This window comes from Giraffa tippelskirchi, chromosome 11, assembly GCF_054371585.1.
Source record: "Giraffa tippelskirchi isolate mGirTip1 chromosome 11, T2T-mGirTip1v1.2.pri, whole genome shotgun sequence".
NCBI classification, from domain to species: Eukaryota; Metazoa; Chordata; class Mammalia; order Artiodactyla; family Giraffidae; genus Giraffa; species Giraffa tippelskirchi.
This window is the reverse complement of record NC_137285.1, coordinates 126,872,900-126,900,000: the sequence shown is the minus strand read 5'-3', so window position 1 is coordinate 126,900,000 and position 27,101 is coordinate 126,872,900. Positions and strand designations below refer to the sequence as shown.

General features: G+C 53.3%; 1 protein-coding gene and 1 long non-coding RNA gene across 5 annotated transcripts in view; one reads left to right on the top strand and one right to left on the bottom strand.

Moving 5' to 3' along the window:
- Window positions 1-2,920: 2,920 nt before the first annotated feature.
- LOC145525603 (uncharacterized) lies at window positions 2,921-23,944 on the bottom strand. The gene is made up of 2 exons (XR_014068323.1): window positions 23,158-23,944; window positions 2,921-3,779 (listed from the first exon to the last, which is right to left on the bottom strand). It is a non-coding gene; the product is annotated as an uncharacterized LOC145525603 (long non-coding RNA).
- WNT11 (Wnt family member 11) overlaps window positions 22,157-27,101 on the top strand; it is a 22,346-nt gene continuing 17,401 nt past the window's right edge. The window contains exons 1-3 of one of the 4 annotated variants that reach the window (XM_081539060.1): window positions 22,158-22,401; window positions 22,547-22,614; window positions 26,172-26,354. In XM_081539060.1, coding sequence (XP_081395186.1) covers window positions 26,272-26,354 — 83 coding nt within the window. In that variant the 5' untranslated portion in view covers window positions 22,158-22,401; window positions 22,547-22,614; window positions 26,172-26,271. Of the gene's footprint in view, window positions 22,615-23,898; window positions 24,253-26,171; window positions 26,355-27,101 lie in introns of those variants that run through there. The other 3 variants (XM_081539058.1, XM_081539059.1, XM_081539056.1) reach the window with 3 other exon arrangements.

Genomic DNA, 27,101 nt, shown 5'->3' with positions numbered 1-27,101 from the left:
CCGCACGAGGCGAGGCTTTGCCCTGAAGTTTCAGTCAGGGCTGGGTTAGATGGGCGGTTTCTTTGTTTAGCTCCGCAACCTGGGCAGAACTCTCCGACTCTGGCCCCAGCCCGGCGGGCCTTTCAGCACATGGGGTGCCTTGGCACTTCTTGCGCTTCGCCTCGGCGTCCACCGGCCAAGGGTTCCTGGCAACCCTAGAGGCCGAGGTGGGGAGCAGGGATGCCAGACCCATCCAGAAAAACAGATTCCCTGGAGGCCCCTCCATCCCAACCCCATTTGGTTCATCAGGTCTCTAGGAAATAGAGTCAATGTTTTGGGGAGGCCTGCCTGGTGAAATGGGGGTAACAAATCTATCCTATTTCACTGCCGGAGAGAAGAGTGAGGAGGAGCTGGGATCTCCCCACCAGCACGCACTGGTGTGTGTGAAAGGTTAGTGGTCGTGTGGCTCCCAATACACAGGCTGCCAGCGGCCCAGCCAGTTTCCATTGCTTGTCATTCCTTCTGCACACACACACACACACTGACTTAAAGACGAGAAAATTGAGGAAAAGTCTCCCTGGGGCTCCAGTGGTCCCCAAGCCCTTAAAACCATGCCTGAGTACAGGAGCTCACTGGAGCCTCACACTTCCTTATTTCCAGGTCTGAGGATGTGCGGGCAGGAAGAAATAACTCCAGTCTGGCTGCTGCAAGCATTTGTAAAGCTGCTTTCTCCCCACAACATGCTTTCCCTGGCGCCTGCTCTGCCCCAGCCCTGGGTTGGGCCCTGGGGACACTGATGAGTCAGTCAGGCTTCTTCTCCTGAAGCCCCTGCCCAGCGGCAGCAGCCACACTGGCTGTGCCCTCTACCTAGCCCGGGCCTGTGGGCTGGTCTGCAGGACCTCAGTCTGGTCCCTGGCGGGCTGTGGTCGCTGCTAAATGAGTCTGTGGCCTGGACACATAGCCGGGACCTCACCTCCTATGCCCAGGTTCTCTATACCCTCAGAAAGGCTTTCTTCATGGACAGTCCACACTCATTTCAGACCCTGCAAAGGCTCCCCACTGATTTGTGAATAACAGCAGAGCTCTTTGCCAGCCCCTCTTAGCCCTATGAGGCCTGCCTTCTTCCTCCTTGCCTCTCAACAGGCCTTCCTCATTCCATCTTGAATATTGAATACCCCAGGCCATGGCTGCATCTGAAGCTTCTCTTTCTATCAAGGATGCCCCCAGCTTCCTGTAACTTCCCAGCCTGGCCTTTCTGCTCTGGCTCCTCCAGGCAGACCCAAGCTGGGTCCGGCCCTCCCCCAGCACCCCAGCTCCTACACTCACTCCCTGATTGCCTGACCCCTGCACATACCTGTGTCTCCCTCTGAGGAAGGGCAGTGGCCATGTCAGCACAGCGCCAGGTGCAGAAGTGTTTGTTGAATAAGTGGGATTTGTCTCTTTCTCTCAAAGCTGAAACCCAAGAAAACTGGGATAACAGCTTCAAGCCTGGTGTGAGTCACCAGCTCGTTTGTCCTCTCAATGAGCACACATGCCTCTCAGCCATGAAACTTCTGAGGGGGATTCTCTGGTCCCTCTGCCAGAGCTGGGGTCCTTGGAGATGACCTCACTAGCCAGAGAGGTGGCAAGGCAGGAGGGGCCCCGTATGTTTGGAACTGACTTTCCAACCAAAAGAGCTCTTGGCTCAAGAGGCCTCAGCATGGAGGGAGTAGGTCCAGGAATGTCTTAGGAAGATCAGAGAATGGGGGGACAGCCAGTGGCAGGTGACCTGTGGATCATCTCCCCAGAGTCTTCAAAGAGGAAAGAGGGAGGGGTGTATGTGTGTTTGGGCCGGGGGCAGGGGGCGGGGGAGGAGGCAGGTGGCGGGGATGGTGGTGTTAACCTTTGTACCTGCAGAGCCATCAGGGCTGAAGGCCCCTCCCCCAGACAGATCTGGGCTGCTGACTGGGTTTTCTGAGTTGACGGTGTGATGGAAATATTTAGGCCCTACTAGTGACTCTCAGTCTACTCTGGGGAAGACTCAAGACTTCACAGATGCGGGATGTGATTGATGCCATGCACTTAACAACAGCAGCTGGAGAAGCAGGGAGTCTTGGCGATTCTTGGCCCTCAGAACAGAAGGGAAGGGGCAGGGAGAGAGGGAGGAGGGGAGAGGGCGGTGTCCTTCACCCTCATTTGTTCTGTTCCTTCACACACGGGCCATGGGGGACCTGGGGGAGACACCCAGGGCGATAAGCTGATTCCTAAGGTGCTCTCTCCAGCGAGGGTGCTGGGGATCCAGCGAGGAGAGGAGGAGCAGGGAAGGGATGGAGGGGAGGGGAGGAGAGCATGGAGGTGGAGGCGGAGGTGAGACAGAGGCGGGGCCAGGGAGAATGAAAACCCAGCCTGTTGGTGGTTTCTTCTTTTTTTAAGAGCCACAAGCTGAGATCAAAGATGATATTTTTAAAGCAACTGAAATAGAAAACCACTGGGCGCACAGTGGGAGGTGAGCAGCTGGAACACAGGCCCTTTTATGCAACCTGTGGCCTCAGCAAGCACGCTGCCCTCTGCCTTGGGGCCATGGGGCTTGGGGGACAGTGTGGGCCCAATCTTTCCAACTCAGGTTTGAGAAAAAAGTAAAAGAGATGGGCTGCAGCCCTCGGTGCTGGGAGCAAAGACAGACAGCAGTGAGGGTCACAGTGAGCACTTCCCAGAGCCCGTCACCTTCGGAAACCATGGTTGTCACTCTTGCCTGGGTGTTGGAGTTGTTGCAGGCCTTGTTTCATCCTCACAGAGCTCAGTGAGGAAGGATCATAAGTACCCCTGTTTTATAGGGGAGGAAACCAAGGCTGCAGGGGAACATGGTCAAGTCCCATAGAGAGGTGGGAGCAAATTCAGGACCAGAATCCTGGGGCTCCTGGTCCAACACTCCTTCCATTCCCTGTAATCATCACTCACTCACTCACATGCGAGGTTATTTATTTGTTGTTGTTCAGTCGCTAAGTTGTGTCTGACTGTTTGCGACCCCATGCAGCACACCAGGCCTCCCTGTCCCTCACTAGTTTGCCCAAATTCATGTCCACTGAATCAGTTATGCTATCCAACTATCTCATCCTCTGCCACCCTCTACTCCTTTTGCCTTCAAACTTTCCCAGCATCAGGGTCTTTTCCAGTGAGTCGGCTCTTCGCATCAGGTGCCAAAAGTATTGGAGCTTCAGCTTCAGCATCCATCCTTCCAATGAACATTCAGGGTTGATTTCCTTTAGGATCAACTGGTTTGATTTCCTTGCAGTCCAAGAGTCTTCTCCAGCACCACAATTTAAAAGCACCAGTTCTTCAGAGCTCAGCCTTCCTTATGGTCCAACTCTCATATCCATACATGACTACTGGAAAGACCATAGCTTTGGCTATATGGACCTTTTCAGCAAAGTGATGTCTTTGCTTTTTAATATGCTGTCTAGGTTTGTCATAGCTTTCCTTTCAAGAAGCAAGCGTCTTCTAATTTCATGACTGCAGTCACCATCAGCAGTGATTTTGGAGCCCAAGAGGAGAAAAATCTGTTACTGCTTCCACTTTTCCCCATCTATTTGCCATGAAATGATGCAACTGGATGCCATGATCTTAGTTATTTTTTTAATGTTGAGTTCTAAGCCATCTTTTTCACTCTCCTCTTTCACCTTCATCAAGACTCTTTATTTCCTCTTCACTTTCTGCCATTAGAGTGGTATCATCTGCATATCTGAGGTTGTTGATATTTCTCCCAGCCATGTTGATTCCAGCTTGTAACTCATCCAGTCTGGCATTTCACATGCTACTCTGCACTGAAGGTAATAAACAGGGTGACAATTACTTACTGAGCCTCTGCTATCAAGAGTCCTAGCTGGCCTGGGACAACTCAGGTCTGCTAGAGTGCTGCTTCTCAGAGTAGGGTCATCAGACTGGCAGCATCAGCTTCACCTGAGAACATGCTAGAAACACACATTCTCAGGCCCCAATCCAGACTTACTGAACCAGAGACTCTGGGGGCAGACCCAGCCCTCCACACTTTAATGAACTCTCCAGGTGATTCTGACACACACTGAATTTGAGAATCACTGCAGTGCATCACCTCACTCTCCACCCCTGTGCTTCAAGAAAAATCTCAACACCCGTCTCCCAAGGTTGAGCTCAGTATCAGTTAACACTTGTGCTGGGTATGTGTTCTGTGCCAGGCATTCTTCTAAGCCCTCTACAGATATTAACTAATTTCATTTCACAACTCCACGAGATAGAAACTAATACTATCCTCATTTCACAGATGAGGAAATGAAGGCACTGAAAGGCAGAGTCACTTGCCTAGAACCACACAGCTAGAATCCAAGCTCTTACCAGTTAACCAATGGAACAGCCCCTGGCAGAGGGTCTGGTGCCCAGAATGTGTTCTGGGCATGTCTGAGGGTGTAATTACAGCAATTAGGATTACCTCACCTGAGTTTGCGATGATGACCCCCACATTCTGTGAATATGAAATCTGTTGCCCTGTGAAGATGGAAAAGTGAGTCAGCTGCAAAAGCAGCCTTGGTGCCTGGAACCGCAGGGCAGCCCACAGGCCATCACCATTCATGTAGCTTTGAGACGATAATACACCATCCTGGTCTTCTGGAAACATCTCAGCTTGCTGTAGGCAAGAATCTGGACTCTGACAGGAATTAAAACTCTAGTTTGGCCATTCAGAGGCTGTGTGACCCTGGACACACTGCCTCACTTCTCTGATCTTTAGATCAGCTTTACCTCATTGTAACGTGGATGGTGACAGTCCTAATTTTGCAGGGAGCCTGTGAGGGTTGGAAAAGATGACATCTGTGCCCAGCCCAGAGCATGCACAGAGCTGGCCATCAAAAAGCAGCTCGTCCGCCTCCCTTCCCATCCATGCTGCTATCTCAGTGTAAAGACCAGAAAAACTTTGAAAGTAAAAGAAATTAATTCCCAAATGATCAAAATGCCTTTGTCCTCCAGCCTCCCTGCCCTTTTCCAGACCTCCTTGAAATAGACACCTCAGCCAGGGTTTCTGGGGTGAAACTCGGGCACCTGCTGCTTCCAAGTGGAGAATTAAGCACCCTGTGAAGGGAAGAGGGGGGGACCTCTTTGAGCCACCCCAGTGGCCGGTGTCCACAATCAGCGCGAGCATCTCAGCATCCGCCTTCCATGAGGCAGTTTGTCCTGGACATCTGAAGCTCGTTAACTGCCTTCTCCCAGAGGGCTGACCCCACTCGGAGAGAATTATCCCAGACAGAGCTACAGAGGACGGAGCAAACAAAGACCAGGTGAGATGTGGCCATGGGAGATAGGGGAACATAGTCTCTGGAGTGGCCTCTGGGGACTTGTGAAGAACAGAGGAGGCTGGGAAAAAGCATGAGGCTTGTCCCCAGCTCCAGCCCAGCCTTGGGCTCCCTGGCTATGCAAATAGGAGATGCAGGGTGGGAGGGGATCTCTTGCCCCTTTTGGGCCTCATTTTCCCCATGTGTGTACTGGAGGAGGGGTCAGCAAGGTGCGTACTGAAGTCCTTCCAGCCCTGACATTATGGGGTCCCAGGCTGACCTAGAATTCCAGGCCTCTGAGGCTTAGAACTCAGAGCTGGTGGGTGGCAAGTGATAGTTGGTGGTTTAGTTGCTAAGTCATGTCTGACTCTTGTGACCCCATGGGCTGTAGCCTGCCAAGCTCTTCTGTCAATGGGATTTCCCAGGCAAGAATACTGGAGTGGGTTGTCATTTCCTTCATCCAGGGAACCTTCCTGACCCAGGGATCGAACCTGGATCTCCTGCATTGCAGGCAGATTCTTTACCACTGAGCCACCAAGGAAGCACTGATAAGTGGTGGGTGGGGATGTAATTCAGAGATGGAGAGCCATGATCTTTCCCCAGCCCAGACATCAGAGGAGCGGTGAGATGGGAAGACCAGAGAGCATTTTCAGAACCGTCAGCCAGGTGCTCTTGGGAGGCAGACGTCGTGTGAGCTGAGTCTCAGAGAGACGAGGGCTTCAGCTGGACAGGTGGCAGGACCAAGGCACCCTTCCCTCTGCGGATCCTTGACTCCACCCATCTGTCCAGACTGGCCACCGCTAACTTTCACTTAACAGTTTTTATTAACTCCTTATTTTATACCAGGCAATGTCCTAAACAATATACACATATTAAAATGAGATAACCCTTTTACTGGGTGACAGGTCCCGGGTGATTGACCAGCTTGGAGTCTGGCCCTCATCTGGCTGTCCCGACATTGGCTTTTCTCAAGACACCCGGGGAGGTCGGACAGCTGGCTCTAACCATGTCACTCGAGATCACTGCCGCCTCCAACACGATTATGACTGATATCAGGCCATCTCTGTTTCTATTGACAGGGGTGCTCTTGTCTCCTCCCCAGTTCCCCAGCCGGGGGTCTGAGAGCCATTGCCTGGTGGGCGTGGAACCTGGGTGAGGAGGGCTGGGGCAGGGGGCAGATCACTCAGACCTCGGTGAGGCCTGGCAAACCATCTCCACTCCAAGCCGAGAGGCCCACTGTGGAGACCGGGATGGGCACGGCCCTCAGACAGTGCCTCCGTTCTGGACTGTGCTGAATGGGTGCACAGCGCAAGTGGGCGTCTCTGAACCTTGGATTTTCTCTAGATACCTCACTTCTGGGTGGTTCTTCCTTTGGACAGATGAACAGCTCTGATGTCCAGGCCAAAGAGCTGTGTCCTGAGCGAGGGAGCCTTTGGATTCATTTACTTTTCATGGGGCAACCTTATTTACTGGCATTTCCAAGACAGGCCCAGAGAGAGGTGAGGGCCTGCCCAGGTTCACACAGCCAGTCAGGACTGAGACAACCCTGGATTTCCAGACCATGCCCAGCTAAATAGTTTATTACTTTTAAAAAGGAAAAATGAACTTTAGAACTGCAGAAAAATTAGAAAATACAGATAAGCAAAAGCAAAAGTAAATGTGCCTTCGGTTTGTCTCTCGGAGGAACTTCCACCGCCTTTTCCCATCCCTTCTCTCCCCACCTCCGGGCCTCAGCCACACTCCCCCAGCCCCAGCCATAATCAATACCTCACCTCCCTTTGCCAGCAGCGGTTCCCTGAGGACTAAGCCTTGACAGCAGATCCTGATTCAGACCGGATTCTGGAAAGGCCTGGCGTCTCTTCCGGAACAGCAGAGCTTCCGCCTAAACGGAACTGCTTAAGTGCAGATAGAGTCAGAAATGCTCCCTGCCAGGAGTCCAGAGCCTGCATCCAGCCCTGCCTGGCCTGTGGATTGTCTCCGTGACCTTGGGCCAGTCCCTGCCCTCTCAGTTTCTTCCACACCATAAAATGAAGACTTGGACTTGACCAAGTGCTTACCCCACAGCCTGTCTCAGTCTGTTGGCTGCTCGTGGGCAAGGACCATGCCCTCTCCTCATAGCATTCAGAGTCAGAGGGCAGGGCTCCCCTAGTGATGGGCAAGGCCAGCACTCCCCAACTATGTGACCGGGAGCAGGGCGCCACACCACTCTGCTGCCCCATGGACAGACACAGAGCAGAGTGCTGAGCCTCTGTGTCAGGGCGGCCGCAGATCCCATGAGGGGAGGACTTCAGAGACCTCTGGATGACAGAGCAAGGAGCTGAACCAGGCTCTTACCGGAGGGTGCCCACTGTCTGCCCAGTGCCTGGCTCCATCCTGGCTCAGGGGGTCTGGCCCAGGCTTGTAGATGGAGCCACTGCCTGCCCGCAGGCTCACACAGCTCTGGCAAGAGGAATGTGTGGATCCGGGCCCCAGCCTACCACATGAAGTGTCAGTAACAATGCCCAGAGGGCCTCGGGGCCCATGACATCATGGATAGCAGTTTCCCACGTTGGAACTCACAGAGCTAAGGCCATTTTAAAACATAGCACTGCCGTTTTTCCTTTCTTTCATTTTCCATTTTGGCTAAGGCATGGAATGTGAAAACTGCTAAATTACTGTAGGAAGATGTACATGCTGGGTTCATAGGCTTACTCAGCTTTCTGGGGTCCTAAAAACAATGGGAAACCTGGGAAGTCTAGCCCCTGCTTCCTCATGCCCACTCTGAGCCTACTCTGACCACAGAGGAGGCCATGTGGTCAACTGGGGGAAGACACTCCCAGCTATGAAAGGACACTGGCTGTTGTAGGAAGCAGGGTACCAGTTGGAAATGATTTCTAGATGTGTCTTCTGCCCCTCAAAAGCCCTCAGATCTATTCCAGGCACAGGCAGGTTTTGGGCATAACTACAGATGGTCTAGTCTAATCTTACCTGTTAGCCTCAACTTAATTGGCTTTTGCTAAACAGCCCTTTCATGCCAGTCACCAGAGAACACTGGAAGCCTCCAGAGAGAGCTCAGACGTGAAGCAGACAGGGTGTCAGGAGGCCTGGCCTCCAGTCCTGGCTCTGCTGCTGGCTGGCAGTGTGACATTAGATAAGGCACTGTCCTCTCTGGGCCTGTTTCCTTGTCTTTAAAATAAGATGGCTGGTGGTTGCCAGGGGCTGAGGGGAGGGGAAAGGGAGGCATGAATGCTATTGGGTATGGGGTTTCTTTTTAGAGTAATGAAAATATTGTGGAATTAGATAGTAGTGATGGTTGTACAACTTTGTGAATATACTAAAATCTGAATGGTACACTAAAAACTACCCAACAAAAACAAAAATACGGTTGGTTAGACAAGATGACCTCTTAAAGAAGAGACACTAGCATTTTTTGTAGTACCCACGGGCCTGGACTCAGTATTTGCATATTATCTCATGATTTTCTGTGATCCACTCAAGTGATATTTATGTTGTCATGACTCACCAGAAAGTCCAACTTGAGTCCCTTGTTCAGGCCCTAAACTAGGATAGAGACTGGGGAAGAGATAAGTGAAAGTCTCTCAGTCATGTCCACCTCTTTGCGACCGGATGGACTAGATAAGACGGGGGCAAATTTCTTCCCATGGGAGCTCAGAGCCTGGGGAAGAAGTCAGAAGTGCACATTGTGCCCAAGAAGGGTTAGCTCCTTCCTTTCCTCATATAGGGAATAACCCCAAATACAAGAGAGACACACAGCTCTGTGGCCATTTGTGGGCCCTGGGAGTTGATTTCTTCATTTATGCACTGGCTTCATTTATGCTTTTGGCTGGGTGTTCAGGATACAACCGTGGGCAAGTCAGACCCCCTGCCCTTAGGAAGGGAAATAAGACTTTAAAACAATCAAACACGTTAATTATGAATTTCTTTGATGATTGTGATTGTGATTGGAGCCGTGGAGGAAAAGCACAGAAGGTACTGAATGGCTCACCAAGGGCACTGGCGTGGCTCGAGCTGGGTTCTGGGGGCGAGCAGGAACAATGAAGGGGTGTGGAGACTGGGAGAGCATGGGACAGGGTGCTCCAGACAAGGTGAGGCCCGCTCCAGAGTGTCTGCAGAGGAAGACGAGAGGAGGGGGCGTAGAGAGCCTGGGGAGGGGGCAGCTGCAGCAGGAAAGGGCCAGGCCTGACCATGTGGGGCCTTAGAGGTCAGAGGCCACACGTATCTGTTTGTGCTCACTTCAGAGTGTCCCAGCTTGAACAATAAACTGTGAAGCCACACTATTAACAGGTCACATTAAGGAGTTTGTCCTAAGAAACAACCAGTGTTCCAGGAAGGCCTGGTCACTGCTCCTACCTCTCGGCCTCCCGGACCTGCTGCTCGACCTGCTGCTCTGCACGTCGGGAGCAAGGGCCTGCCAGCCCCCATGGCCACAGTGGTTATTTGAGCTGGACGGTGTGTGAAAGGCCCTGCTTGGCAGCCCCTGGCCATCCGGCCCTGCTGCCCTCCTCCCAGGCAGACCCTGCTGCCCCCATGCCAACCTCCCCCCTCTTCAGGATCTTGAGGTGAGAGCTTTGCCACCCAGTCTCAGGCCAAGCAGGGTTCTTGGATCCAGGTTCCATGAGCCGGTTTCCGCCCATTCCCGCCCTCGGCGGCTCCCCGAGGACCCACTCCAGGCTTAGTTGCGGCCTCACGCTCTTTCCACTCTTGGTTTTTATTTTTGCCTCTCCTTATTTTCCTCTCAGTGTGACTCTCTCTTCTGTTGGGCCTCTCTCTATTTTGCCTTCCTTCTCTTTTCCTCTCTCTTCTCCAGGGTAGCTTGGCATTTCAAGAAAAGCCTGTGCTTCAGAACAAACAGAATAGGACATGAGGTCTAGTTCTGTCACCTGCTGGCTTTGTGATCTTTGGAAAAGGCATCATTTTCTGAGCCAGTTTTGGGTTCCATGAAGTGGACACGCTCCTCCTGATCCCTGCTTCTCTGGTGGCTGTGAGCTGAGATGAAGTCCACAGTTCCTCCTGGAAGTAGTCGGTGCTCAGCAAATGGTAGTTGCCTCTTACTTTCCTTTTGCAAGTTCTCCTTCCTGACCTGCATATTTTGTTCACTTAACCACAAATCCAGGGAAACAGAGCGCACCCACTGGACCCCAATCACCTTGCACTCCCAGTACAGCCCCACCAAACCCAGACTGGAATGGAGCCGAGAGCTTCAAGAGCCGGGCAGCCTGCTCACTGCTACCCCGGTGGCTGGGAGGCGTGGGGTGTCAAGGCTGGGCCTCTCGCCATGGGGCTCCCTAGGGATATGTGGGAGGGGTCTTCTGAGCTATGCTGTAATACAGGCACCAGACTTTGGATTTTCACCAACTGAAAGAGAGGCAGGGACTGCCCTGGTAGCCCAGTGGTTAAGAATCTGCCTTGCAATGCAAAGGACACCGGTTTGATTGCTGGCAGGGGAAGATCTCACATGCTGTGACTGCGTGCTGCAACCGTGTGCCTCAACTACTGAGCCCACACTCTAGAGCCCATGAGCTGCAACTACTGAAGCCTGTCTGCCTAGAGCCTGGACTCTGCAACATAAGAAGACCCTGCTCACTGCAACTAGAGAAAGCAAAGCCCACGTGCAGCAATGAAGACCCAGTACAACCTAAAATAAATAAAGTATGAAAAAAAGGAGAGAGAGAGAGGCCATCTTTCAATGTGAGGCCATCTTTCAATGTGCTACCCTCGCCCCCACCAAAACCTATAGACTTCTCACCATTCCCCACATCACACCCTGCACTTTTCAGCTTCCAAACCATTGCTTATGCCCCTGACCCCACCTGCAACACCCTTCCACTCCCTGCCTCTTATGTAGGGACTTACACCAGCTTTGGGGCTGAAACATGACAGAGAAGGAAACCAAGGCTCAGGAGCACCCAGATGTTGGTATTTTTTATAAGAACAGTACAGTGTAATACATTATATGTGCATGCCAAGTTGCTTCAGTGTGTCTGACTCTTTGCAACCCAGTGGACAGTAGCATGCCAGGCTCTTTGCAACCCAGTGGACAGTAGCACGCCAGGCTCGTCTGACCATGGGCTTCTTCAGGCAAGAATACTGGAGTGGGTTGCCATGCCCTCCTCCAGGGGATGTTCCTGACCCAGGGGTAGAACCTGAGTCTCTTACATTTCTCTTGAATTGGCAGGCAGGTTCTTTACCACTAGTGCTGCCTCCAGGTGGCCCTAGTGGTAAAGAACCCACTTGCCAATGCAGGAGACTTAAGAGACATAGGTTTGATCCCTGAGTCAAGAAGATCCCCTGGAGAAGGGCATGGCAACCCACTCCAGTACTCTTACCTAGGGAATCCCCAAGGACAGAGGAGCCTGGTGGGTGGGCTACAGTCCATAGGGTCGCAAAGAGCTGGGCATGACTGAAGCGACTTAACACACACCCACACACACATACACACACACACCCACCCACCCACACACACACACACCCACACACACACACCTAGGAAGCCCGTAGTACAGTGTGCTATTTATTTAAAGACAAAATAGCTTGCCTGGGGTTCCAGTGGATCTGGAAGTAACCCAGGTCTGCAGGAGTCCACATTTCCCACTTGTTCTCCCTCTGCCACACTACCTGTCACATACTTGTGACTATGTGGAGGCTATTGTAACCTACTTCCTAGATGTCACTTTAAAAGTAACTGTGTAAATAAACCCATACATTTATGGTCATTTGAGTTTTGACAAGGGAGCCAAGACAATTCAACAGATAAAGAATAGTCTTTTTAATAAGTAATGCTGGGACAACTGGATATGCACACACAAAAGCATGAAGTTGCACTTTCACCCGATAGTATTTAAAGATTAACTCAAAATGGATCAAGGATCTAAATTTGAGAGTTAAAACCAGAAAACTCTTAGAAGAACACACAAATGTAAATCTCTGTGACCTTGGATAAGACAGGGATTTCTTATCTATGACACTAAAAGCACCAGCAACCAAAAGAAAAAAAATAGAGAAACTGTTATTTCATAAAAACGACAAACTTTGTACTTCGAACAACACTATCAAGAAAATGAAAAGACAACCCACATAACAAGAGCCAAATATTTACAAATACTATATTTGTTAAGGATGTAGCTGCTGCTGCTAAGTCGCTTCAGTCGTGTCCGACTCTGTGCGACCCCATAGATGGCAGCCCACCAGGCTCCCCCGTCCCTGGGATTCTCCAGGCAAGAACACTGGAGTGGGTTGCCATTTCCTTCTCCAATGTATGAAAGTGAAAAGGGAAAGTGAAGTCGCTCAGTCGTTTCCGACTCTTAGCGACCCCATGGTCTGCAGCCTACCAGGCTCCTCCATCCATGGGATTTTCCAGGCAAGAGTACTGGAGTGGGGTGCCATTGTCTTCTCCTAAGGATGTAGAATCCAGTATAAATTTAAAACTCCTACAACTCAACAATAAAAAAAAAAAAAAAAAACAGATAGCCCAACTTTTTTAAAGGGGCAAAAGATTTGAATAAACATTTCTCCAAAGCAGGTACACAAATGGCCAGTATGGCCAGTAAGCACATTAAGAGATGCTCAACATCACGGATACATGCATATGTATGGTTGAGTCCCTTCGCTGTTCACCTGAAATTATCACAACACTGTTAATCGGTGCTGCCCCAATAAAAAATAAAAATTTTTTTTAGAAAAGATGCTCAATATCATTAGTCATTGGGGCAAGTCAAGTCACAATGAGATACTACTTCACACCCACTAGGATAGCCAAAAACAAAAGCGATAGAGAACGAGTGCTGGCAAGGATGTGGAGAAGTTGGAACCTTCACACATTTCTGCTGGTAGAAATGTAAAATGGTGCAGCCACTGTGGAAAACAGTTTGGCAGTTCCACAAAAGTCATATAGAGTTACCATACGTTCCAGCAATCCTTCTCCTACACACAGAAACACACACACACACAAATTGAGCATATATTTCATACAAATCTTGTACATAAATATGCAGAGCAGCATTATTTATAATGGCCAAAAAGTGGAAACAACCCATTAACTGATGAATGGATAAGCAGAATAGGGTATATGCATACAGTGGAATACTATCCTGTCATAAGAAGAAATGAGGTACTGATACATGCTACAACATGGATGAACTTGAAAATGAACTTGAAATTGAACTTGAAATGTCCAAAAATCCATAGGAAATTAGCAGCTGCTAGGGGCTGAGGTGGTAGGTAGAATGAGGACTAATAGGTATGGGATTTCCTTTTGGGGTGATGGAAATGCTCAGAAATTAGAAAGTGGCAATGGTTGCACAAATTTGTGAATATACTAAAAACCACTGAACTGGATGGCATCATCAACTCAGTGGACATGAGTCTGAGCAAACTCTGGGAGATGGTGAAGGTCAGGGAAGCCTGGCGTGCTGCAGATCATGGGGTCACAGAGTCAGACACGACTTAGTGACTGAACAACAACGTATACTTTAAAAGAGTGAATGTATGTTATGTGAATTATACCTCAATTTTTTTCTTAAAAAAAAAAAGTAGTTGTGTAGATCTGTAGGGGATCTTGCAGAACATTGAACCCAGCATCCACTCCTTGGCCCTGTGTTAAAGATGGGAAGCTTATAGCCCAGAGAGGGAAAGGATCACACTGCAAATCTGAGATAGAACAGAGATAGAACCCAGAACTATATCCATCCCACGTTCCCCTGCCCAGATTGTTAGTTCTTGGAGGACAAGAAACTTTATTCATCCTGTACAGCCTCTAACAGCAGCACACAACTCTGGAGCCACAGTGCAGAGGTAACAGTCAGGATGGCTCCAGATGTAAGACTCTAGATGGAGAGCCGAATCCAATGAGCCTAAGGCACATGGATCCACTGGCCCACATAACTGGGAGATACAAGGGTGTGCTGGGGACTCGGATGACCTCCCCACCCCCTGCCTGTTTTTTCTCTGCCTCCCTCCTTCTCCTTATCTTGCTCACATGGCAGGGAATAGGGCTGCTGTCTTCTGGAAACTCTGAGGATCACACCTTTAGAACTTGCATTCCAGGGGGAGCAAACTGCATTCTCCCAGAACCTATCCATGCTAGCTGAGGGTAACAGCTCTATGTGGTCCAGTTGGGTCATATCAGGTGGATCGGAAAATGGAAATCTTCCAAAGGTCAGGCCATCTAGTAGAGTACTGGACTCTGCGACCAACAGTCGCAGAACCCCAGATATTTGGAGATGGATGGGGAGGAGTGCTTTTATCATCAGAAGTGGGAGGGAGGCTGGGCAGGCAAAAACTCAGCCTCCCTCTCCCCCAGGGGCCACTGTGGGATAATCTAAGAACTGAGGTAAAGGCAGTCATGGATTTTAGATGCAGAGTGGTATGGGGTGTAAGTCTCAGCTTGTCACTTTCTGGCTGTATCCAGGTAGGCAAGTGACACTCCTCCCACCTCCCACCCCCAGCCTCTGTTTTCTGAACTACAAAGGGAGAACAGTAATCCCCAGCCCAGAGAATCATAAATATTTGAAATAAGAATCATAGAGTGATTGCCCAGAGCCTAGCACACAGTGGGGACTAAGGCCAGTTATTACATTGTTATTGATGCTTTGGGTGGCTTGATCTTTAGCCTCTGGTCAGACGCTGGGGATTCTGAGAAAATGCTTCAGACAATGGGGGCTTCCCAAGGTCCAGATCCCTGGCCCAGAGCTGAGGAGGTGGTGTGAGAGGGACCACTCCTCCTCGGGTAAGGACTGCCCCCGTGGGGCATGACTTGGGGTCAGCCTAGAGCTGCCCCAACCTGCTGGTGACCTTGGCCTGTTGACCTTCCCTTTCTCAGTTCAGTGTCCCCTGGCTCAGATAGCACAGCCCTGGGTGACTGCTCAGGGTTCTTCCTCACCTAAGGCTACTATGAGCTCAGTGAGTGTCAGCTCCTGGAGTGCTCTACATCCCCTTTTTATAAAGGGATCAAGTAGCCTTTGCTTCAAAGTTGAGGTCTGCTCTGTGCAAGGCCCAGATCCCCTGTGCTCAAGATGCCTGCAGCCTGCTGGATGAATGGACATGGTCACTGACTCCCTGTGTCAGCTTGGGCAAGTCACCACCAGCTGCAGAGCTCCCTTTTGCCCCATCTGTTAAGGGAAGGAGTTAACCGTGAGGACGATAGCCTGTGGCCAGGCTCACAGCCCCATCTGGTCCCAAAGAGGTGGCTGGGTAGCCCATCCCCCATGCCTTAGCTTCAAATCTAGTGACATCATCCCCAACCCTCTCCATTTCCCAGGCAACTGGGGTGCTGGCCGAGGCTCCCCAGGGGCCCAGACCGTCTGGATTTCCTTACACAAAACTGTACCTCGTCCACATTTTCACAATTAAATTGTCAGTTTGGGTTAAGTGTTGTCTGCTGATGGCTGTCTACCTCTCTCTGGCTCCCCTCATTCTTCACTCAGAGCAGGTAAGTGAGAACGTCTTGCCCAGCTGGTCCCTCTGTGCTGTGGAAAGAGGCTAGGATGCAATGAGAGGCAGGAGGTCTGGGTTCCAGTCCAGCTCTGCCAGACATTTACTGTGTGATTTTGGGCAAGTCATTTCCCCTCTCTGGGCCTAGGTTTCCCCACCTTAAAAATAGTTTTAATCATCTCTGCCCAGCCTTCTTTCCTCCCATCCCAAGGCAGTTACAAGTCTCACAGGACCCATAACTGTGCCGGAGCTTAAAAAAACTGTAAAGCCCAGCTCTTGAAAGGGACTTCTCTGAGTCCCCACTAGATAAATGAGTAAGGTTAGTCTCTGCTCTGGTCTGCCCTGCATCCCTCTGGCTGCAGATCTGGCTCAGGCCTCCTCCTCTGGTCTTCCTCAGTCTGTTCCTAGACCAAAAATGCAGAAAAGGTGCTCTTTCCAACAAAGCCTGGTGGCCCCGAAGATGCAAGAGTAGAGGTGCTAGGCTGGAGGGTCCAGGTCCCTGCGTCTCATGACGGGTGTGCACGCAATAAATGGCCAGGCTTTCCCTCCCCATGATGGGCCTGAGTCACTTCTCACCCCAACTTTCCCCTCTCAGCTCCCAGGAACTCTCTTTCCTCTCCGCTCCCTTCCAGATCCACCCCCAGATCAGCTCCAGACCTCCTCCAGGCCCCGCCTTGGCAAAGCCCAGTCTCTTTAGTTCAATGCTCGGGGCCCTCCCTGGCATAAGCCTGTCTCCTCCCCACTCATTCTCCCTCCTGCCCCCCTTGATGCCAGCAGCAAGGAGCCCCGCGCTTACCCTTCCCTGAAACCAGACTTCTCCCTCTTCTCTCTGCTTAAGCTGTTCCTGCTGCTGGGAAGGGACTCCCTCACCCCCTGGCCACCTGACAATTCCTCCCCCACCTGCACATTATTTATATAGACATGAGTGCTAAGTACAAATGAGCTCTCCATCTGGAATTGTTTATGTACCTGGCAGAAAAGGAACTAACCTTTATCAAGGACCAATTACGTACAGAGCATTTTACATATATCATCTCTTTAAGCCCCACAGCAACCCTCACTGGTAAATTTCACTATTCCGATTTTCCAGATGAGAAAACTGAGGCTCAGAGACAGGAAGTTATCTTTTCCAAGGCCAGAGATGGGGGTTGGGATCGAAACCCCTAAAACTCACACTTGTTTCAGGTCCTAGTGGAAACACTTCCCTCAAGATTACAAGGTTCTAGGCATAAGAAAATACTTGCTATTAAGGGAAATAGTGCTGCTTTGCAAATTCCAGGGACCCCACTGTGAAGTACCCAAGGCTGTCACATAGAAGAGGGGACCCGCGAAGAGAGCCAGGGCCACGGGAGGAGTCATGGTCTCTGCCCTAGATGAAGGAGGACCTTCTCCCAGGCAGAGTCTTCTCATCACAGAAGAGGCTGCCCTGGAGGGAGTGAGCTCCCTTCTCCGGGGTTATGCAAGAAGAGGCTGGGTGAGGAATTCACCCATTGCTGCAGTAATTTTGGAAGAACCACTGTTCACTGACCCTGATGGAGCACCTGGGATGCAGCATGGCCGAGACAGAGCCAGTGGCTGACCAATGCTGCTCCCGGAGCAGTGGAGACATTAACAGGGGCTTTGGTAGCCAGAACTTCAGGGATCTAAGAGGGTGAGTGGCCCAACTCTGAGATTCTGGTATCACCTGAGACAAATGCATAATTTCCATCTTTTCACTATATAAGCCTGGCTGCTTCAGGTATCTCTTGCTACATAACAAACTATGTCAAAATTCAGTAGCCAAAAAGAATGATTGATTGATTGATTCTCCTGATTCTGCGGTCTGACAGGGCAGATCTGCCCAGCTCACTGTGGGCTCCTTGGTGAGGCTGCCCTTGGTGGGTGGGTCAGCCAGGCCTGGGTTCTGCTGGGCTGACTGGGCCATCTCCATGTGGTATTAGGGCCTCTCCCTGCATTTAGAGACCAGCCTGGTCTTCTGGGGGAGGCTGGGCTGGGCTCCACGGGGCTGAGAGCAGAAGCTGCAGGGACCCTGAAGCCTGGGCTCCAGAGCATGTGTGGCGTCACTTTGGTCACATGCCACACTGACTCAAGGAGATCAGCAAGTCATGAGGCCAGCCCAGATCAAGGGATGGCAACATAGCCTTCACCTTTGCATGGAGTCATATTTCAAAGGGGTGTGTTTGTCCTGGGATGAGAGGAATTGGTGCCATTCGAAACCTCCCTTGCTGGCACGTCCAGGAAGAGTTCAGACCAGTGACAGTGCATGGCTTATGGGCTGGGTGTCGGGAGATCCGATTCCTCTTGTCTCCTGCACCAGTGACCTAGTGATGTGAGACATCACATCTCTCAGCCTCGGTTTCTCCCTGTGTGCAATGGAGACACTGAGTGTGGCGGATCTCTGGCCCTGCGGGTGTGCAGGGTGAGACCCATGTGGCAGAAACACTGACTTGTATTCATACCAGAGATGGGGAAACCCAACTGGAGAAGGCATTGCCAACCCTGGTGCCTGCTGCTTCCCATTCCTCTCGTTCTGGGGGCAGCACTGTGGCTTGGCTGGAGTCGAAAAGGAGGAGTTGAAAGAGGCCTGAGAAACCCAAACATTGTCTCCTGAGCAGCCACCACCCCGATTAAACAATGGAGGGTTGAAAGTGGCTTTTCAGAAGTAATACCCTCAGTAGACGTGACCAGTGGAGTGGTGTTACCTGCACCCAGGATAGAAACCTCCTGTCTCACCCCAACCAACCCCAAGCCTGCTCCCTGAGCCTTATAAAAGAACAGCCCCTCCCTCTAGGTGACTGAGAAGGAGGAGAATGTCCCGCTTCCTGACACTGGGCAGAGGCTCAGTGGGGCACAGGCCTGGGATTGCAGACCTGGCATAAATGATATAAATGATCAGACGGACCTGGGGCTCAGTCTGCTCAGCCGCAGAGCAATGCCTGCCTCATCCACAAGCACAGAACAGCCCGGCACAGAGTAGGTGCGTGATGTTATCTCCTAGTAACCCCGGGAAGGAGTGGCTTAATGGTTTCCCATTTTGCAGATGATGAAATCAAGGATCACAGAGGTTGAGTGACTTATCCAGGGGCATACCTTGGGTGAGCGCAGGAGCAGAATCAGGCCAGGTGTCTGATGATATGTCTGCTGCTATTGCTATTTGATCCCCCTCCCCCTTGCCTGAAGGATCTGGCCTCACAGGGCTTGCTGACCCCTGGAGCAGGGGACCTCTGGGCTAGGCTACTCTGCTCAGCCCCTCTGTTCACCTGCCTTCCCAGGTAGGCCATTCTGAAAAACACCCTGTTGCTGAAAACAGCACCCTCTGGTATAATTGTTTCTACCATGTTCACAGTTCATCCTAAAACAATCATGCAAGGAGAACTAAGACGTGGGTTCTAGAGTTGAAAAAGCCCTTGGAGTCTATCTAGTCAACCCCCTCACTTACAGATGAGGTGATGGGCTCAGAGAGGGCAAAATAATTATCTGCTGTCACACAGCCAAGCACTGATGGGACTAAGGACTATAACCAGCTCACCCGTGCCCGCATCCAGGACTCCTGGAAATAGCCGACTTGCCCCCACCCATCTCCACCAAGGCCTCGGACCCAAGGGAGGGAAGGTGAGGTGGGTGGAGGGGTCAGTAGAGGTCAGCATGGGAAATGGAACTGTGTCCCTTCCTGGGTGCCCCTCTGGGTGCAGTGTATGCAGGGGTGTGAGGTGGAAAGGTGTGTACCCCAGAACAATGGCAGGCAAGGGCTGAGAAGCCTACTGACAGGAAGCCCCCAGCACATCTGGGTGATCAGATACCCAGAATCACCAAGGGGAATTGAGGAGAAGGAAACTATATTAACGTCCACAGCAGCAGCAGCCAAGAGCATGCCTACCCTGCCCAGCTCAGCGTTTCCTCCCCTCTGATGGGAGCTAGCAGCCCATGCCACCAGCACGGGCCTGACCCACACCGATCCTTGAGGAGGCTCCTGACAGAAGGAGGGAGGAGGAAAAAGGAGGGGGAAGTTCAGTTGATTTTAAAGATGAAAAAAATTCTTCTCCCAAGTATCTCAGAGAACCCCAGAATGTCTGAGGTGGTAAAGTGCACCCACTTTGTGCAAATGGGGAGACTGGGGTACAGGAAGGAGCAGCCTCTTGTTTAAGTCTCCTTGACCCTCAATCAAAGGTTTTGTCACCCCTTTCTCAGGCTACCCCCTACATCCTCACTTCCTGCCTTGTCCAGGGCAGAGGTCCCAGTCCTAGCTGATGTCTGGATTGCGAGTCACAAGACAGGGCTGAGTAGCTGGAGGGTCCTACAGGGCTCAAGGCTGGGCTTCAGGAGACCTGGGACCTTCTCCTGGCCTCCCTCAACTCCTCTCCAGAGAATACAGAGTCACTATCCTCCTCCCGTCGGTTTCAGTGGGGGCCACTACCTACGTACGGTGCACTCTGAGCCCTAGAGATCTGGGTTCAAATATTAGCTCCAACACTTGCCAGAACCTCCGTATTGAGCCTCAGCTTCTGCATCTATGAGAGGGGTACTAATCCTCATCTTGGAGAATACAGAGGCTCTGATGGGACTGTATTCTTCCCATTTTACAGATGAGGAAACTAAGGTTCGGGGAGTTTAAGCAACTCGTTTCAGATTACACAGCTAAAACTAAAACTGGGCACAATCAACACTGGACCCCAAGTCTATGTGACTTCAAATTGCTTTCTGTATCTACTCTAGCTGGGAGCCAGAAGATTTCCAGCTGAAAGACTGCTTGTGCAAATATCAGGAGGCAGCTGAAATGAGCAAAGGGCTAGACCCAGAGGACAATGCATCCCAACTGAATGGAAGTCACCTGGAATGGCTCTGACTGTGGTGGCCAGAGTGTCTTGGAATGGGAGAGCTCAGGACACACTTTTGACCCCTTGTTAGAAGCCTCTGAGGTGGAGCAGTAGTGTCTCCCACATCCCCTTCCTACACACCCCACCTAAAACCCCACTACCTTCACATGGCATTTGTAATGGGATTGACCCCAATGCTCTGGAAGAAGAGATGGGGGTGTCCCAGCACGTGTTTACAAGGACATTCCTGTGACTGTAAGCAGGAGTATATGTATACTGGTGTTGCCCGCTTGGCAGCTGTGTGTGTCCTCACTGTGTGCATGGAAACGTGTGCTTGTGCATAAACAGGATGCGGACAGTCTGCATGTTCAGCCTGATCTTGAAGATGTGTATGGCCATTTAATATGTGCTACTGAGTGTGTGGGGGCATGTGGTTTGCCCAACTATCTCCTGAGTGTGTTTGTGACCATTTGGAGGGTAAGTCTAGCCCTGTGTGCAAGGCAGACTGCCTGCTTACAAGCAGAGATACTTGCATGGCTGAGAACCTTCAGTGGGTTCTGTGGGCTCAGATGAATGTGTTGTGTATGCAGGGACCTGTAGCCAGGTTAGGACAGCCTATAGGAGCCACTTCACAGGTGGCTGCAAAGAACAGGGGAAAGAGTGCCAGGTGTTTTGGGGACCCAGAAGAAGTCTTTTTTCACTAAATCTGTTTCTCCTTCTGCTAATGTACTAGATTATCCTTGGAATTGAGGCTCCTGGGGTGGAGGGGATGGGGGGAGACAGAAGTCAAGAAATCCGAAGCACCTGACCCAGCAGTTTGAAATGGGAGTGGAGTAGTGTCAGCCAGGAAGGGCCAAGGTGGGGGTGAAAGGTGTGGGTACTCAACCAGTCCCAGGGAAGTCACCCCAGAAACATAGCCCCAGCTCCAGACCCAGGCTAGGTCTACAGTGGACAAGAAGCACCATAGTCTGCTTTAGCTTCTGAAACCCAGTCCTTGGCTGGTGGTATCCCCGGGACCAGGCAGACTCCCCAACACTCATCCCATAGATGGGACATCTGCCTTCTTGTTGCCTAAGGTTTACAGCCGCCTCGCACGCAGCACACAGCCCTCCCATCTCTTTTCTTTGCTGAGAGTACCCAGAACTGGAGCAGAGGAGGTCTGGAGAGGTGAGCTGGAGAAGGTGGTCCTGGGATGCCACGGCAGCTCTCCTGACCCACGACGCTTATAGTAGTGGAGCTTCAACACCAACTCCTAGTGACACCCGGGCTCTGCACTCAGACCTAAGTCTGACTTCCCTCTGAGCCGTGGCTTCCTCTTCTGCCCAACCAGACAGGGTGGAGGAACCAAATGGGGCTTGCTGTCAGGTTTAGAAATCAGCCCTACCTGGGCCCCAAGCGCTCCGGGCACGCAGTAGGCTCACAGCCCGCGCGCTCAGTACACACCAGCTAGAGTTATAATTAGTCAGTCTCTTCTTTGTAGCTCAACAGGGTGCGACGTCCTCTCGGCCGCTGGCGCCGCGGGTCCGTGGCATCCGCGGGGACCCCGCCCCCGCCCCCTGCGCGCGCGGCTCGAGCCACCCGGTGGGGTTTCTGCGCGCTGCCTTGGGCGGATCAAAGCAGCTGCCGGCTCCTTATAAAGCAGTTCGGGCTGCCAGCGCCCGGAGACCGTGCCGGGTGAGGAGCAGAGCTCGGGCAAGCGAGCGAGCGCAGGCCCCGGGAGTCGAGCGCCCTCCAGCCCCGCGGGACCCCAGCCGGCTGCGGCTCGCCAGGATCCCGGGAGTCCTTTCCAGGCAGCTAGCGAAGAGGACGCCCTCGCCGCCTGCCCAGCCCAGAGAGCGCTCGGGTTCTCCAGGGGCCGCGCTCGCCTTTCCCCGGCCCGCCCGGCCAGGCGAGCGCCCCAGGAGGTGAGCCGTGGCCGCGGGCAGAGGGCGGGCTCTCAGCTGGGACCTGCCAGAGCGGGGGGCGGGAGTGGGGGGACCCCGTTGGGCACCCGCTCCCCGGCAAGCAAAGCCAGTCCTCCTCCGTAACTCTGTTCCGCGGCTCTCCCAGCCAGTCCCTTCGCTGAGAGCAACCGCTGGGGCCTGGCGGCGCGGACTCTACGCGGATGAGAGGTAGAGGTAGGCTGTACAGACCCCGCGGCCCGCCTCGAGCCTTCCAGTCCCAGTCCCCCCCCCCCATTCGACCCTCTCCCTCCGAGTCAGCCCACGGATGAGGTCATGCCCGAGCCATCCCGGGGGTGGGGGACTTGGATCCAGCGGCAGAGGGTGTGTGTGGTGGGGCGGGAGAGGGTGGCAAAAGGCAGAGAAGGACTGCAGCTCCTACTAAATTAGGGGGGGCGGGGGCGGACGCCTTGATTTGAGACCTACTTTCAGAAGCGGCGGGGTGGGGGGAAGGGGGAGAATCGAGAGTTTGTTTACAGACCTGAGCTCCAGGCTGGGGGAGGTAGGGAGAAAGAAAATCCAGTCCGGGCCCCGAGGCACCTCTGGAGCAACCGCGAACATCTGGCTGAGCTCGCGCACGGGCCCCACACCTCCCACCTCCCCGAGCTTAGGTACCTCCAAGACCCTCACGGTCCTTAGGCGCTCGAGGTCTGGTTCAGAGAGGGGTAGTGGGAGGAACCCCGAGTTCCCCCACCCCACCCTTCCCAATTCCAAACTAACCCGTTTCGTGGGTCACACGGCGCATCGTCCGCAGCCCAGCAGACACATCTAGGAAGACTCGCGGCCAGAGTCAAAGCCTTGTTGAGGGCCTCGCCTCGCTCGGCGTCGCAGGTAACCTTGAAGCAGTCGCTCAGCGTCACCGGTTCTCTGGGTCGGCTCTGTGAGCTGCGCACCCCCGGGCTTCGGGCCGGGCCCTAGGCGACCTTCCGCGCGGCGTGGACACTCAGCGCGAGCTCCGGGTGCGGATTCCCGGCCCGGTGCGGGCTCATGCGGGAAGGGGAAGTTCGGTGAGCGCCCGTCTACTCTGGCTCAGAGGGGCAGCCTCGCAGGCAGCGGGGTTTCCAGGGCCTTCAAGAGTCCAAGCCTTATAACCACCTGTTGGAGCGGGCCTACGGCTACTGCGCTTGCGGTGCCCACGGTGTGCACAGCCTGGGAGGTTTCAGCTCTCGCCTGCTGCAAGCCGGGAAGCTTGAGCCTTCTCCCCAGCGGGAGGAGGAAGGGACCGCTTATCTCTCCAAAGACACTGTTTTGATGCGGGTCCACTACACGCCTGACCCCAAGGGAGGTTCCGAGCTGGGCCTGAAGCAAGAGGTCGGGCAGTCCGGGGCGGACCGCGGCAAGTGGAGGGTCTTATAGAACGACCAGATCTGAGAGGGCACTTGGCTTCCTCTTCATCCCATGCCCGGAGCGGGATACCGGGGTCCAGGAAGAGAGGGGGACTTGCCCAAGGTCCCAGGGCACGGGAGGCTGCTACCTCGCCCACCTCGAACCCCGGTTTAGCGCCCCCTGGCGGGCTGGGGGCTCAGGGAGGAGAATGCTCCCTGACCCTCCAGGCTCAGGCTGAGGGTGACCCAGCGGCCCTCGCGGCTGTCCTAGACATTCTGACAGTGGACAGGAATAATCTGGAAGGACCCAGAGGCCCAGACCGAGAGCCTCCTCCCCCAGCGACGTGACAGGGTAGCGAAGGGAGAAGCCCCGGACCACCGGGGCCGCTCCGAAACAGCCAGGGATAGCTTGGAGGCCTGGGTCCCGGTGCGCGCCCGCGTGGCCCCCTTCTCTCTCTGCGCGCATTGGGCTGGACACGGATCCCCTGCGGTGAGTCCGCTCTCTCCTCTCTTCGCGTGCAGCAAGCCCTTGCTTCTCTCCACCCTGGAATGCTGGGCGCCTTAGGGGGCAGCCCAGACTTTGGGAGCGGGTGGGGGCTAGGAGGGACAGTGACCAGAGTTTTTGATCTCTCCCCCGCACCGCCTCCTCCCGGCATATCCAGCCGATATTTTTCTCGTTCTCAGGAGCGTGTGGGAAGAGAGGGCTCAGTTAGACTTAAGACCCCAGCTGAAACACCACTCCTGCTTCCCCGCCCCCAGTGCCTTAGAGCGAGCACCACTGGCTTAGGAGAACTCTGCGGAGGAGAAAGAAAACGTAATTCAGAGATTTCTCCCTGCCTTGCTTTGGGTCATGCCGGAAGGTCCCAGAAAACAGTGGGATTTAAAATGTGTGTCTGTGCGTATGTGTGCTCTTAAGGCGCACATGCACTTGCACACACCACGCAGGTAGACGTAATAGGGGGAACTTGGGGAGAGGGGGCTCAAAATACCTGCAGACTACTGGAGACTGGAAAGACCTCAGGAGATGCATGAAGTCCGGGCCCTTATTTTTATAGACAGGGAAGCTGAGGCTGGGGTGGTGGAAGGTCCAAGGTCAGACAGTCAGGTGAAAACGCCTCCTTTTTGATCAAGCGCCCCCCACTAAGGCGCCTCCTTTTTCCAACTCCCCAAACCCTTTAGAAAGAAATACCTTTGTCTGCTCCTCCCCAGGGAGGAGGGGCTGGGACTGTGTTTGTTTCCGGACTAACGCCAGGTGTTGGTAAATTTGGGAGAAGCTGGGAAGGGAGTTAGTTAATGAGGTGAGAATGAAGATGCAGGGGAAAAGAAGAAATAGAGAAAAGGCGGAGAAAGCGAGTCTGCGGCCTGCGGGCGGGGTAAGTGTACTCCGCGACCCCAGGACTCCGCCTGGCGGCCAGAGGCGGCATCCCGCCGGCCCCGTGAGCTTACCCGCTTAGCCAAGGCCAGGCCGCCCCGCCTCCGATCCGGCCTGGGCACCATCCAACCCTCCAAGAGGGCACCGCTAGCGGAACTAGGAAACTCAGGACCCTGAGTAGCCCTCACTGCACAAAGACTTTTGCCATCCCCTTTCTCATCCTACCCGTCACAGCCTGAGAAACTGATGCCCCAGAGCAAGCCCCCATTTCCTTGTCTTCTCACGGTGCATGATCTCACCTGACACTGGGTAGACTGAGAGTAGAAGACTGCCGCTCGTTGGCTGAACAATCCCATTTCACATCTCCAGGCCTCAGTTTTCTCATCTGTGAGATGGGGGCAGTGATAGTACCATCTCCCAGGGTTGCTGGGAGGAAAAAAAAAAGACGATCGCGTTAGGCTGATGTTCTTTTTAAAAGGTGAATTGCATTATGATCACAGTTTGAATAACAACTGAGTCCCAATTTACAGAGGAGGTAAACCGAGCCCCAGCGGGGAAGGAGAATGTCCAAGCCGGCAATAACTAACAATATTGCGGCGATGAGAACCCAGATCCTGGGGGCAGAATCTGCTCTTCCCATTGCCCGCTTGCAGCCTCTGCCCTCGACACCTTCTAGGGCTGTGTGTCTGTCCCTCTGAGCAGTTTCTCTCAGCCTCGCTCTCCGAGGTTCTTTCCCTCTCGCTGTCTCTCCGTCTGGTCTCTCCTGAGTCTTTGATCCTGTCGCCCCTTTCTCTTCTCGCCGAGGGCGGCTCTAGGTGGACACGCCCTCGGCCGCGGTCCCGCGGCACCTAATTTGAGCCAGACGCCGGCAGCGTCCGGGACTATGTTGGGCTGGAGGCGACGCCCGCCGCGCGCCCGGCCTCCCCGGGCCCCAACCCCTCCTTTGTAATTTGAATAAAACGCCCCCAGCCCCCACGCCCGTGGCCCCCGCCCCACGCGCCGCCTTAACCCGCAGCCTCCGCTCTCCCTGACTGCAGGCGGCCTGCGCGCAGGACGAGCGACGGCGGCCGGGAGCGCGGCTAGACTTCGGCGCGGCTTCCCCAGGGTGAGACCCCACTGCGCGCCCGCCGCGCGAGGATGAAGGTGTGGCCGCAGGTTTGCCAGGCGCTGCTCTTCGCCCTGGCGCTCCAGACCGGCGTGTGCTATGGCATCAAGTGGCTGTAAGTAGGGGATCCGCGTCTACGCAGATGGGCCCCCGAGGCCCGGGGAGGCGGAGAGCGTTAAGGGGCCCCCTGGATCTGACTAGCGTACCCAAGACCGGGGAGCAGAAGTTGCTTGGGGGCTGTGGGCGAATCACCCTTCTTAAGCCTCCTTTTCCTCCTCTGTAAAATATTGTCCTTACCTGCGGGAGGAGCGAGACAGGGCGTGGAAGGCGGCGGAATTGCTCTGTCCTGTGCAGCTGAGAGTTAAGCAAGACCTCCACCAGGACAGATGGAAAGAGCGTGGTCGAGGGGCTCAGTCTTAAGGGTCTGTGCACTGCACACAGGGCCTGCTGAATATTACGTTCCTTGTCAGTCTCCTGACCCTAGCTGGAGGTCCTCAAACAGTCCAGACTGCCCCACCTGCGTGACCTTGGGGAAGTGTCTCTCAGCTTCTGGGAGCCTCAGCGTCCTCCTTTGTCAAAGGAGGGAAAGAGCCTCTGTCTCACTCAGGTCAGATGAGAAGGGGCTCATAAAAGAGCCTCCTTAACTGTCAGATGCTCTGCACATGTGAAAGACAGTCATTTAGATAGAAATTATTAATGGAAGGGTGGGTGGGAGAGAGACTTCCTTCCATCCAGCAGAAGGGAGTGCCTGCTCTGTGCAGGACTGTGAGCTGTGAGGGCAGGCAGAGAGGAGTAAAACCCAGCCACTTCCTGGAGAAGCTGCCCTCTGGTCTGGAAGAGATAAGCCCAGGCTGTAAATAAC